Genomic DNA, 12,676 nt, shown 5'->3' on the forward strand with positions numbered 1-12,676 from the left:
AAATCTAATGATAATAGTAATAATAACGTTAATAATAACGATAGCAAATAACAAATCTTTAGGCAATATGCTTTTCCCTGTTCGCTGAAAGAGAAGAATTTCATAAAATATATTGTAATCTAAATAGTCATACGACCCTATTACTTCCTCCTTTTGCCCAATCTTGTTAAATTAGGACAGCTTTGCGTGTCGCGAACAGTTTATGCATTAAATGGCATAGTAATGAAAACACGCAACCAGTCTACAAATAATAATCGAGAGATTCATTGGTTTTTGAAAAACAAACTGCTTTTGAATAAACGTCATCAAATCTCTCGGTGTTGTTTGAAACGACACGAGTGTTCGTTCATCTGCTGAGTGTCTTATGTACAATTAGATAATAATATCGTTGTAATAGAAGGCATTAAACACACAAAGTGATACATGTGTCGTTGAAATCAAAATACAGTATGCTTGGAAAAGCGTGGGAACGTAGATTATCAAAAAACTCGATGATAACTGCCCGTTTTAAAGTTCCGAATTTTTCAATTTTTGTCCATCAAATTGGTTCTTTCAAATTTCATTGTAATATTTTTTTTAACAAGTTTGTAACTAGTATGTTTTTTCACATTTCAAGTATTCTGTGATAGTATTTTAAATAGATTAATTCATGACATTTATATATGAATTAATTGTACGGGGTGTTCTATTAATTCTGTTGTATGTTACTTTCTAAAAAATTATTCTAATCATTCTTGTAAACTTGTTTTAAATTCAATTTCTCTTTTATGTTATGTAGAAAATAGAATTCATAATTTACAGTAGCAAAAAATAGAAGGAATATAGCTCAAAAATTTATAGAAGTATACAGTTGCCTAAAAGCAATTCCACTCTTTATGATTTTTCAAGCGTGCAATATTGTTAAAAATACTGTTATTAAAACATTTATTTACTTCTTTTGTAACAAATTACCTCTTGTTATAACAAGACGTTTTTATCAAATAAAATTAACAGAAAGAATTACACGTTTAGAAGGAATATAGCATCGTTTCTTAGAAAATAAAATATAACGAAATTAGTGGATAAATCCCGCGGTAAATTAATTTTTATTCAGGTGACGCGGAACTTCACTTCCAAAGAGTTGCATCTACTTCACCACCTTTTTCCACATAAAACGTATATATTATTCTTTATATAACGCAAACATCGCAGTGAAACCAGAAGCGCTTACATGTACGACCATGAGTTCAGTTCGGTCGTTTTTAAGAGTTGAAAAAAAAGTGTACTTCGCGTATGTTATAGATGTTAAATCAAAATGATGAAACGTGTTAACATGCTCATGTAGAGAATAGCCAAAGCGCAAGTATCATCTGTGTTATATCCAGGTACCGATGTCTAGCCGCGGTAACGATCACGGTTTCCAAGAAACTTTTACATCGCCGTGTTAAGTAAGACGAAAAGAATTCGATTCGATTATCTTCGCCGAAAAGGATATAGGGAAAAACGACATAAGGGAAAGATTGTAATGCGTATATTTACGATGGATATAATTGCAATGAGTGCTCAAAAATTCAGTCGCCAACGGTAATCGTTTATTTTTTTCCTTTTTTTTTTTTTTTTTGTTTTTTAATTGTAATCGGGAGAAACTAGCAAGTAACAAATCTTGCTTTTAAATCTTGCTGTAATTTGGTCAAATGAACAAAGACGTTCTCTCCTACATTTTTAGATGAGCCGTCAGTAAAATACATATCTCTAATGGCATTTCTATTCATTGTTATCGTAGATGTAGGAAAACAAATAATTGTACAGTTGCAAATTAACAAAAAAGAATGGTTAATATTCTCCATAGATACGTCCATTTGGGGATCTTTGTTATGCTGATGGTCTGGTGTTCACGCCTCAAGTACTTTTTAATATACAATTTGTAATTGTTTTCGATATGTACAACACAAGCGTTTGAAACACTTAAAAATATTGAAGTATCTCTGTAACGTTTCTCTTTCTTAACATGACATTTTCGTTTTTGTTAAAAAAGATTAACTATTTCTATCGCGATTATTCTCACATCATTCTTATTACAGAATAATAACTGTTATATATTGTTATCCCATTATACTTATCATTTGTAAATGTGTCATATAATTATCGTATTTGACTTTTAAGAAACTTCACATTTTTGTGAAAGTTACCAATCTTTTTTTATATTTGTTATTCAAAGTTGGATCTCGATACCTCACAATCGCTTGGAGTTTCTGAGTAAATCAATGTCTTCTGTGAATTAACATAGTTGGAAGTAGAAAGTTCCTAGGAAGGTGTACAGAACGTGATTTATTATTTACTGTTGTAATTATATCTTAGAAAAATTAGCATCGACATAGTACAAAAACGGCCACACATAGACACTCGTGACATAAAATGAGTTGACCAGATTATAAAAGTAGCGTTAAAGAAACTTGAATGGCTGCGCAGTTTGTAAACCTTAAGTACGAGAGTAGTTCGAAAAAAGACATTTTCTTCACCCTGATTTTGTGTTTCAAAAATTTTCGATATTTCATATTAATCTTAATTTAATGGAATAAGTCTGATGACCGAGGCGTAACGCTTTGAAAATTGATATAAGGTATATGAAACTAAACAATGCAAACTAACTTTTTATCTACTTTTTTATCGAATAATAAGAAAATTATAAAGATCCGATTAATACAAAAAATTTGTAAATCTTCCTAAATCAATAACGATTTTCGTCTACGCCTCAAACTATTACCCAACAAATTAAGATATCTATTTGATCAAATAAGAGTACTAATTATACAGCACATACAGTCAATTCTCAATTACGCAGTGAAGTTATATAAAAAGTTCTTTATCATAATATCGACCTATTACAGACGTAAGTTAATGAGATTTAGTCTATGGGTCATATACATCCTTTTATTTTCGAACCTCTAAGGCCTAGAGTTATAGCTATAAGGAGAGTAGTATGTAACAAAATGAATAAATGAATAAAATTGTAACTTGCCAGCTTTTGTTCCTTATAGGAGTATTTTTTATTAATCATCTATCTATCAACGTGAAAATCTACATAACAAGAACACCTCTACTCATATATGTACATTAATTTAAGCTATTTCAGTTTATAACACTCTTTTTTTATTTTCTCTTGCGAAAAAAAAAAAATATATATATATAATATGTATGTACATCATATATGCAAATTATATTGAGGAAAATTATGGAAATATATATGCCAGGAAATTTGCTTTATTATTTTCGCTATACAAGGAACGCGTATTTTTAACGACGTGGAAACAAAATATCGAACGAGAGCCAAATAAATTCCTATTTTTCGTTTTCGAAAAACAGCAATTGCAATTAAAGTTTAGCTCGCAGCCGGTGGTGCATTAACTGTTTCAGTCGTGGTGCTTGTCGAATCGGATATCGGTTTTTCTTGCAACTCTAACCACGGTAGTCGTTTTTGCAGTTCCAATCTATTCAGACAATAACAAATACATTTTAGTTCATCTTAATAGTAAATCTTTTAAATTTGTTCTCTATACATGAGTTAATATAATAATGTAATGTAATACAATAATTATAGTCAAAGTAAAATTTTTATCAATGAAAAATGAGAAAATATTAAAAGGATTTTAAATAATAAAATATATCAGGATCAATTCGTTAAACGATATTCGCATAATTTTATTTTGAAAGAAATATATGAAAATTTTGTAATATAAAAAATGCTGGAGAATAATTACATGCTATATTTAGTATATATTAATTTACCTGTATTTCGGGTGACTTATTGCATATACATATGGATCCAAACAAGCAACAGCTTTACATGTACACGCAGGTATCATCGTAACACCTGGTGTTAGTAAAGCTTTATTACCGAATGCACCGATCATTGCCATCACGCCATACGGAGTCCATGAGAGAACAAAGAGGAAGCAAATCGTGATAGCAGCCTTTGAACAAGTACATAAATTAAACGTTAAGACGTTATATAAATAAGTGTTAACATTAGACGTCAAACAAATTCAGTTAGTACAAATTAAGCTACTAACAGTTATACGCTTTTATAAAATACCTAAACAATCGTATTATTAAATTTGCCTTAAGCGTGAAGACCTGCTTTTTCCTCTGAATTTTTTTTAGATAGATACAAATGCGACAAAATAAATATTTTTAAAGAAAGACAGAGAGAGTCTTAGAATCAGGCCATGAAGATAACTATCGTTTTGTATCTATGAATTTTACAGGCCAATAACACTGATTATATTATAATCAATTATATATTATGATTAAAATTTCGTTATCCTCGTTCTTGCAAGAACAAACATTATCTCAATAGATTGTTATGACCATGATATTCAAGTAATACTAATCATAACGAAATTATTATAGTTGAACTACAAAAAAGAAAAACATGAAAATTATAAAAAAAAAAAAATAATACAATGTCAAATACCTTTGCTATACGAATTTCAGCACTTTGTGAACTTGTGTTCGCGTTACTCCGTAAGCTATCGACATTCATTTTCTTTGCCTGTTCTCGAAGCGCTTTTTCGTGATTTACGACATGGCTGACAATCTGACTATAGTAATAGATTATAAGCATCATTGGAATGCAATAAGAGAAGGTAAATATGGTAGCAACAAAATAACGTATTTCGTTGGTATCAGTCAGATAATCAAAACTGCAGCTGGTAAGGAAACCCTCTGGTGAGAAACGTCCCCATACTCCCATAACAGGCATCAAAGCCCAAGGTATGGTGTATGTCCAGATCAGCACAATAAACAAAATCACTTGACCGCGTGATAACTTGCCATCCAACGGTCTTGCTATTGTGCTAAAATGAAATATCATTTATTTACTAGACAAAGATTATACAGATTAAGAACTTATTAGGACTATAAAGACTATAAAGATTCAAAGTTGAAAAATCATTATAGAAAATACTCTCCAAGTATGTTAATGAAAAATATATATATAAAGTGTTATCTGAAAATTTAAATAATCTAAAGTTATTGTTTAATAAATAACTGGGAAAATATGATTTTTATATGAACACATCAAATAATGTTTGTAGTAAAAGTTTCGAAATAACTTCGAACATTATTCCGAAGAGCACAGGTCGCCATTCTTTCTTTTCTCTTGCAAAAAATCTAATTTTCATAAAAATTAAAGAATTTTAAAGCTTATAAATTATACAATGAATTTTTTATATTTCCATTCTTTAATAATATTTTAAAACAGCAAATTACGGGACTGTGATACAGAACTAATTTACCTTAAGTTTATCTATTAAATGTTGCTCTAGTAAAACTAAATAAAATTCTATACCTATATCTATCGTATGATATAGCTGCATTAGTTATCGCAGCACCAATTCCACTCAGAGAACCGATGACAGCGAATATTTGACATCCCAAATTTCCCAAAGCAAAACCGGTGTTAAAGGAATTGTATATGAAGATAGGCGTCTTGATCATCATAAAGAAATCGCAGATCGCCAAATTCACAACGAACATATTTGAAGGAGTTCTCAACGACTTGGCACTTGAATGAAAAATATGACAGAAAATTAGGAAATGATAATTAATATAGTTTATGCTTTTATTCATTAAGATAATAAAACGAAAATAAAACTTCGTTATTTTTGTATCAATAATTGTATAATGTATGAGAAGAATAGTAAAACAATGAATCTTTTGACAAAGAAAATAACTTACGCGCAAAAGATCCATATCACCAAGCCATTTCCGAGTAAAGCAAGGAAAGTAAAAAGAATGTACAGGAGGGCCAATAAATAATGAAGGGAGGGGTTCGGCTCGGGATAGACCAGCCAATGTTCCGGTATGTGAACTAATTCTTCGGCAGGTACGTTCCATCCCAGCAAACGTGGTGGTCCTGCTGGTAGGTATCTTGCCTCCCAATGAATACTATCGTTGGACATGTCGGTCACTCCGTCTGCCAGCCCCTCTCCTTGATACGGTTGATCAGCCCGCTATTTTATACCATTCCTTCTACTCCCTTGAATCAACGAAACCCTAATCTGTTAGCTTTGCTGGCTTCGTATGAGGATCAGCCGGAGATCATCCCCCAGTTGCTCTGGGTCAGCAGGAAGCGTCAACGTCATAAAAGTTAGTCATACTGATCGTCAATCAAAATTTCGATTTTATCAAGGATAGATAGTCATTCTTATTTAATATAGTTCTTCTTCCATATCGAAATATTTTGAAACATTCATTAATGTATAGACGAAAATATAAAGAAATGTATTTTCTGTTTGTTAATATTTATTCAGAAATAATAAAATCAATTTTATAATTTAAAATTATCTTCGCTTTATTTCCTAAATTGTTGTTAATTAATCTTTAACTTAATTTAGTTACATTTTTATTAATACTATCACGAGAACATTTTGTTACACAATGATCAAATAATTACAATTAGGAACATTAAATCCTGAATTTAGAAATTGTACATTTCTAAAAATATATAATAGTAAAAAGTTTTAATATATTAAAGTATTTTTATATTTATATTTATAAATTTGCAAAAATACTGTAAAATTTTTTGTTGTTCTATATTTTTAATAATTACACTCTGCCTTCTCTCTCTGCAGACTCATCGGTTAAAGTATATGCTGGCAAATATAATAACGAATTATTAGGATCTTTTAATCGTGGATTCGGTAATGTCGTTGATTTTGTTCCTAAACTTGTATACCCTTTGTCATATAACGAACAATAAGGTACATTTTGCTTCAACAAAAATTTCCATACTTGATCGTATGACCAATTTAAGATTGGATTTACACGAATTAAATTTGGCCAACTTGAATCAGTTGGTGTAAAGGCACCTAGATTTTCTGTACCAGGATCACCTTTCCTCATTCCCATAAGACTTGCCTTTAAATTTGACTTTTCATTCAGTAATGAACATAATGCTAATAACATAGGAGATTTCTTACTTATTAATTCTAAACCATAGTATTGGGCAGCTTTCTCCACAAATGAATCCACCTTGAAACATTTAAATATATTTCAGAGTAAAACTTGCAAGATATATATATATAAAAATATTATAACTGCCATATAAAATATTTTCTATAGTTTTATTATTATTACAAAGACTAAAAACTTATGAAATCTTTTTAAAAAGCCAAATAATTTTAAAAGAAATAAATGGACTATTTAAAAATTACCTTACATATCATTTTTGTTCTAATGTAATATATTTATATAATATTTATTTACATACTTATGAATATGTAAAGAAAATACCTTGATAGAATGTGTAAAAATATGCAAATTTCTTATAATAAACAAATTTTTAATTTGTTATAACTTCGACTTTAAATAATATTGTCTCATTAGCAAATAAATAAAAAAAATATTTAATAATATTTTATTTAGAGTTACCTCTGGAAATGGTTCTGCGGTCACATATAAGCATAATAATGAGATATTTTGTAACTTCGCAATACAGGCTGCTAAATGTAACACAACTGTACAATCCTTCCCTCCATTGAAACTTATAAAGACTTCTTCTGGTTTATACCTTTGAAATATATATATTAAATATAAGCATATTAAATCACTGCTCTTTCGTGCATATGTATCATATTACAAAATACTTTATATATTTTTAATTTAAGATACTCACATTTTATAACACTTTTGCAGAATATCTAATGCACATTTTATATGTGCTTCATTTTCAGCATCTTTAAGAACACTTTCTGCATGATAATAACTAAATCCATTTTTTAAATTTTGAACCTTTTGAATTGGTAAAAAATATAGAAGTCTCCCCTTTGCTTCTAAAACATCATCTTGTTTCCCCTCTAATGTAATACTTGTAAAACATGATGATTGTGGATAACTACCAATATAAACTTTATCTTTCCAATACTTTGCATGTTCATTCAAGATAGTCACTATCGACAACTCGCTTAAATTAATATCTATTTGTTCGAAGTGTAAAGGGGTACCCCCTTCTAATTGAGGTATAATTGCATCAACAGAAGACTCAAAATATTTTGGAGAGCCTGGTAGCATGTATACATTGTTTGCTTTTACAACAGCATATTTCTCTAAAAATTATTTTCTATACTTAAAGCTTTATTAATCAAACTTTATTTGTCTATAAATATATTAATATAATTTTTTAATATTTACAGAAATTTCTAAACTTCATTTTTTGTTACAATTAATTTGGTGTATAATTATATACGAATCTTTCTTTATTAAAAAAATGTACTTACTTGATGAATAAACATAAATAAGTTCACAAGGTTTTGGTACAATAGCAAGGTGTTGAGCTTCTTTGTTGTTGGGAAAAAGATTTACATAAATATCAACTAATTCTTCATGTCGTTCAAGTTTTAATCCTAAACCCTTAGCTACACCTTCATATGTTACATCATCATGCGTAGGTCCAACACCACCAGATGTAAATACAATAGAATATTCTTTGGAAGCATCAAGTGTAGTCTTTGCAATATCATCTACCTAATACAAAAGGCTACATTACACGTAGTGAGAATTTAGATTTCAATGAGAACACATAGATATATCTATAATACAAAAATATATTCAATGTTTTAATATCAAAAATCAAAAATGAAGATTTTATTAATTTTCTATTTTTATTAGAATTAAAAACAAAATAAAGCAATTTTAAAATTTTTAATAAAATTTAATTTTCAAAATTTAATTAACATATAAATTCTTTAACATTTTTAAAATAGTTAAATATAATAAATAGCTAATTCTATTTTGAAATATTTAATATATTTAATAAAAAAATTCCAATAAAATAATACATACAATATCAGGAATCACTGTTATTTTTTGAAGTTTAATACCAGAAGCTCGTAATTTTTTTGCCAAATATGATGTATTTGTATCTATAATCTGTCCACGTAGAATTTCATCTCCTATCACAATCAAACCAGCAGTGTGATCAGTCTCCATCATAATTTTCCTGTGCACATTAAAAAACATTCGTATAAATAACTGTGAATAACGTTTACTAGATTTTATGAATTCTTTATTGAAAGTTCAAATAAAAATAGAGTTATCATTAAGCAAATAAAATTCCACTATAATACTCCTTAAGATCTTTATGCCTAGATAAGATAAAAATTAGGTGATAAGAAATAAATTATTAGCCCATTAAATTTGTAGTTTCAGTTATATTTATTTCATTAAAAATTTGTTCAATAAAATCTTACATAACCTACTACTTACAATATTTTTGCTATTGTATAAAGTAAATTAATATTACTAAACACTTTTTATTAGCAAAATACAATTATTTTAAACATTAAACTAAATATATTCATCAAATTTTCATTTTTTCCAGAAGAGAAGTCATGTCAGATTGTACTGGTGCTGCATTCTGCATTTTCTTCTTTTTTTCTTGCTTTGGATTAACTGCTGTCTTTTTTAATATGCACTGCTCTACTTCTTCACATAATTCTTGAAACAGTTGGTCGAGTTGTGCTTTTTTATTCTTGTCCCCATTAGTTACTTTATTTTCTCTTAAATCCAACTATTAAAATGAAGAAAAGTTATATAAAATATTACTATGTATGATACAAAAATCATTCTTTTAATGCACATTATAAGTCCAAGTATAAATACTTAAAAATGCTTGTTCAACAAACAGGTTTATATGTATAATCCATTACCAATATTTAAGTATATTGTCATTCACACTTTTCATAAGAATTCACTTACTTTTTCCAAATTGGTTATTACTTTTTGTGCTGTTGCCTTTAGCTTAACACTACGAACTGTTGCTACTTTGAATACATTTTTCTTCATTTGTTTTTTTTGCAGTCCTTTGTTCTTTCCCATTATTCTCTGTAATATTATCATTTTCAAGTATATCAAAATCATCTTTTATCTTTACTTTCTTCGTTGCTGGCTCCTCGCCTTTTAATATATTTTCAGTTAATAAAAATGATACACGAATCATCCCTTTATTTGTAGAAACATGTCTAACATAATGTAACTCAATTAAAGAATCAGAGTTTAATGTACAACCAAGTTTTTTTTCTACCAATAGTTGTCCAAGTTTACAAGCATCTTCTCCTTTATTCACTTTCACAAAACAGTATAAGTGAATGGTTGGTGGTTGATGACATATTTGTTTAATTTCATTTGCATTAAAAATATCGAAGAACACATCCAAGAATTCAACAGCAAGTGCTGGTAAATTCATTACTATATGTTCCATACCAATTTCATTAATGGCTCGTCTATTTAAAATATCAGTTTTAAAAATAGTTTTTAAAAAATCTTTACCGTCCATATTAAAAGACTGAATATTTGTTTTAACTTTATTAATGACAATATTTTTTCGTAACCATTTGTATGATTCAGGATTTAAATCATTTGCAAATACTTTAACTCCTTTAGAAGCGGCAGGAATAGCAAATGGTCCAACTCCAGCAAATACATCATATAAAACATCATTAGGTTTCATAAATGTCACTAAATTTTGATGTTCTGTGCTCAATCGAGAATTCCAATAAACTTGAGAAAAATCTAATTCATATGTATAACCATATTCTTTTACTGTTGTAATGGTATTTTTATCACCTGCAAGGACTTCCATATTAAAATTTCTAAAAGTTGTATTGATGATATTTATTTTATTCAAAACTGTTCTGACATTTGGAGTTGTATCAAGATAAACCTGACCAATAACAGTCTTATATGGTAAATGCACATCACGCAGATTTAAATGCATAATGTGGCCAATTATGCTAAATGCAGTTGGTACTTTAATTTCCTTAGGTAATATAGCTCTTAATATATCATAAGATTGCCAGTTATCATATTTCAAAACTACTTTTGTTATTCCAAACCGTGCACATATTTCTAATTTTTTCCTTTCATTTTCTATAAAATCTTCAAATGTCTTTATTAGCATTGGATTCAAATAAATAATAGTTTCATTGATGGTACTTTGAACTGGTTTGAAGTTCCTGGTTTTAAAAAAATACTTTTTCACAATTGGTTTTATCTTGGATAACATAACATCATGAATTTTTAGAAATGGTAATTCCACCATGTGTGTAAATGCAGTACGATCCAAACACGTCATTCCTCGTACTGATTCCAGAGGAACCAACAAAGAAGGCATTTCAATACAAAAGCAATATATCCTGAATATATTGCTTGCCTTATCTTCTTAAATAGTGATGTACACTCATATAGATAACTATATATGATCACTTAATATGATAACCTACAAAGGATTTCTAATTACCTCATTTATTTAAATCTTTAATGAATTTGTTATACATTAAAGATTAAAAATCAACCATACTTTTATTTTTAACATTAAATTATATTCTATTTTATTTTATACTTTATATATAAAAACAAATGATTTTATATTTAAAACAACTGCTAATGATAACTCATGATCACATATGGTATACATAAAGTATAAAACAACATCAATTTCTAAATTATTTACATAATTCATGAATAAATATAAGAATACAATATTTTATAGAATTAATATTTTCATATTAAAATTTTCATAAATTATTATTACTGAAGAAAATCATACTAAAATTGTACAAGGAAAATATAGAATATCAATGAAACAATTTTCATTCGAAAACTTTATACGAATAAATTATTATAAAATTTACAATAATTGTATTATTAAATTTTATTTATTTTTCTAAACTTATATTACTTTATAAAATATACATTTGTAAAAAGTATTTATACACGTATCTAAATAATTACTTTCGAAGAATGTGTATTTTCATAACATACTTATTTCATAATAATTTATAAACATGTAAACAAAAATTTATTTTTCAAATAAATACGAAGTACATAATTAAAAATTAGTTAGTATTTACCTTTACGCCTCTTGTCTTTTTCTAGAATTTACTTTCTAATTAAACAAAAAATATTCCATTCATTCGTTTAATGAGGTTATCAACTACACGTTGTATTTGCACAATACGTGCATCAAAATAGAAAATAGTTTCACATGCCAGTTTCTTCAAAGTGCAAAATAGTTTTACACCACATATATTGATAAATTTTATAATATTTAATACGGTTTAACTTTAGGCAAAAAATAAGTAATGCATAAAATAATCTGCTATTATTGATTATAGTAAGGAAAAATAAATTGATTATCATTTAAATTATTCTTTACAAATTAATATAAATTTTAAATTTGAATTTACAAGTTTCAATTTTAAAGTTGCACTGTGATCAAATTTTAATAATTACTTCTAAATGAACAAGTTTAATTAAACATGTATGTATCATTAATGTTACTGATTTTTGCTAATATGCATATTATTATTCATTCAAATTACATAAATTTTCCTAATATGAAATTTTTGCATGTACATAAAATGCTAATAATAAATACTTGAAAAAATACAAATAATTTCAGTAATTACTCTGAATATGAAAGTTGTTAAATTCAATTTACACACCATCAGAATGGTTTTTCAAATATAAATGAAAATTAAATTATCATTTATACATAAATATAATTATATATATTTGTAATTAAATACATATCAATTATTGATTAGTTAATGCTAAAATAATTACTATAAAATATTATATAAGACTTTATGAAATATATTATAAAACATTATTAAAATAATAAAAATATATTAAA

General features: G+C 27.4%; 3 protein-coding genes across 4 annotated transcripts; all 3 read right to left on the minus strand.

Moving 5' to 3' along the window:
- Window positions 1–3,205: 3,205 nt before the first annotated feature.
- Uvop (ultraviolet-sensitive opsin) lies at window positions 3,206–5,994 on the minus strand. The gene is made up of 5 exons (XM_017902979.1): window positions 5,719–5,994; window positions 5,330–5,545; window positions 4,454–4,835; window positions 3,766–3,950; window positions 3,206–3,467 (listed from the first exon to the last, which is right to left on the minus strand). The coding sequence occupies exons 1-5, from the start codon at window positions 5,940–5,942 to the stop codon at window positions 3,359–3,361; spliced, it is 1,116 nt and encodes a 371-aa protein (XP_017758468.1). The 5' UTR covers window positions 5,943–5,994; the 3' UTR covers window positions 3,206–3,358.
- A 594-nt stretch (window positions 5,995–6,588) lies between these two features.
- LOC108549514 (FAD synthase) lies at window positions 6,589–11,986 on the minus strand. 2 transcript variants are annotated; one of them, XM_017902927.1, is made up of 6 exons: window positions 11,892–11,986; window positions 8,824–8,980; window positions 8,259–8,505; window positions 7,658–8,087; window positions 7,414–7,552; window positions 6,589–7,014 (listed from the first exon to the last, which is right to left on the minus strand). In XM_017902927.1, the coding sequence occupies exons 2-6, from the start codon at window positions 8,971–8,973 to the stop codon at window positions 6,589–6,591; spliced, it is 1,392 nt and encodes a 463-aa protein (XP_017758416.1). In that variant the 5' UTR covers window positions 8,974–8,980; window positions 11,892–11,986. The 2 variants fall into 2 exon arrangements, with proteins under 2 accessions (XP_017758416.1, XP_017758415.1); XM_017902926.1 differs by lacking the exon at window positions 11,892–11,986 and having other exon boundaries at window positions 8,824–9,000.
- LOC108549480 (tRNA (guanine(37)-N1)-methyltransferase) lies at window positions 9,341–11,152 on the minus strand. Its single transcript, XM_017902869.1, has 3 exons — window positions 9,971–11,152; window positions 9,739–9,864; window positions 9,341–9,550 (listed from the first exon to the last, which is right to left on the minus strand). Exons 1-3 carry the CDS (start codon window positions 11,150–11,152, stop codon window positions 9,341–9,343), a joined length of 1,518 nt encoding a protein of 505 aa, XP_017758358.1.
- Window positions 11,987–12,676: the final 690 nt, after the last annotated feature.

This window comes from Eufriesea mexicana, unplaced genomic scaffold, assembly GCF_001483705.2.
Source record: "Eufriesea mexicana isolate 0111107269 unplaced genomic scaffold, ASM148370v2 scaffold2087, whole genome shotgun sequence".
Classification (NCBI taxonomy): Eukaryota; Metazoa; Arthropoda; class Insecta; order Hymenoptera; family Apidae; genus Eufriesea; species Eufriesea mexicana.

Coding starts and splice junctions, on each gene's coding strand:
- Uvop (XM_017902979.1), bottom strand. CDS start 5,942: ATGTCCAACGATAGTATTCATTGGGAGGCAAGATACCTACCAGCAGGA. Junction 4,836..5,329: donor ATATCATACGATAGATATAG/GTATAGAATTTT, acceptor ATTTCATTTTAG/CACAATAGCAAGACCGTTGG. Junction 3,951..4,453: donor CTGAAATTCGTATAGCAAAG/GTATTTGACATT, acceptor ACTTGTTCAAAG/GCTGCTATCACGATTTGCTT.
- LOC108549514 (XM_017902926.1), bottom strand. CDS start 9,000: ATGTTTTTTAATGTGCACAGGAAAATTATGATGGAGACTGATCACACT. Junction 8,088..8,258: donor TATTTATGTTTATTCATCAA/GTAAGTACATTT, acceptor AATAATTTTTAG/AGAAATATGCTGTTGTAAAA. Junction 7,553..7,657: donor CTGCAAAAGTGTTATAAAAT/GTGAGTATCTTA, acceptor TATATTTCAAAG/GTATAAACCAGAAGAAGTCT.
- LOC108549480 (XM_017902869.1), bottom strand. CDS start 11,152: ATGCCTTCTTTGTTGGTTCCTCTGGAATCAGTACGAGGAATGACGTGT. Junction 9,865..9,970: donor CAAATAAAGGGATGATTCGT/GTATCATTTTTA, acceptor ATAATATTACAG/AGAATAATGGGAAAGAACAA. Junction 9,551..9,738: donor TAATAACCAATTTGGAAAAA/GTAAGTGAATTC, acceptor TCATTTTAATAG/TTGGATTTAAGAGAAAATAA.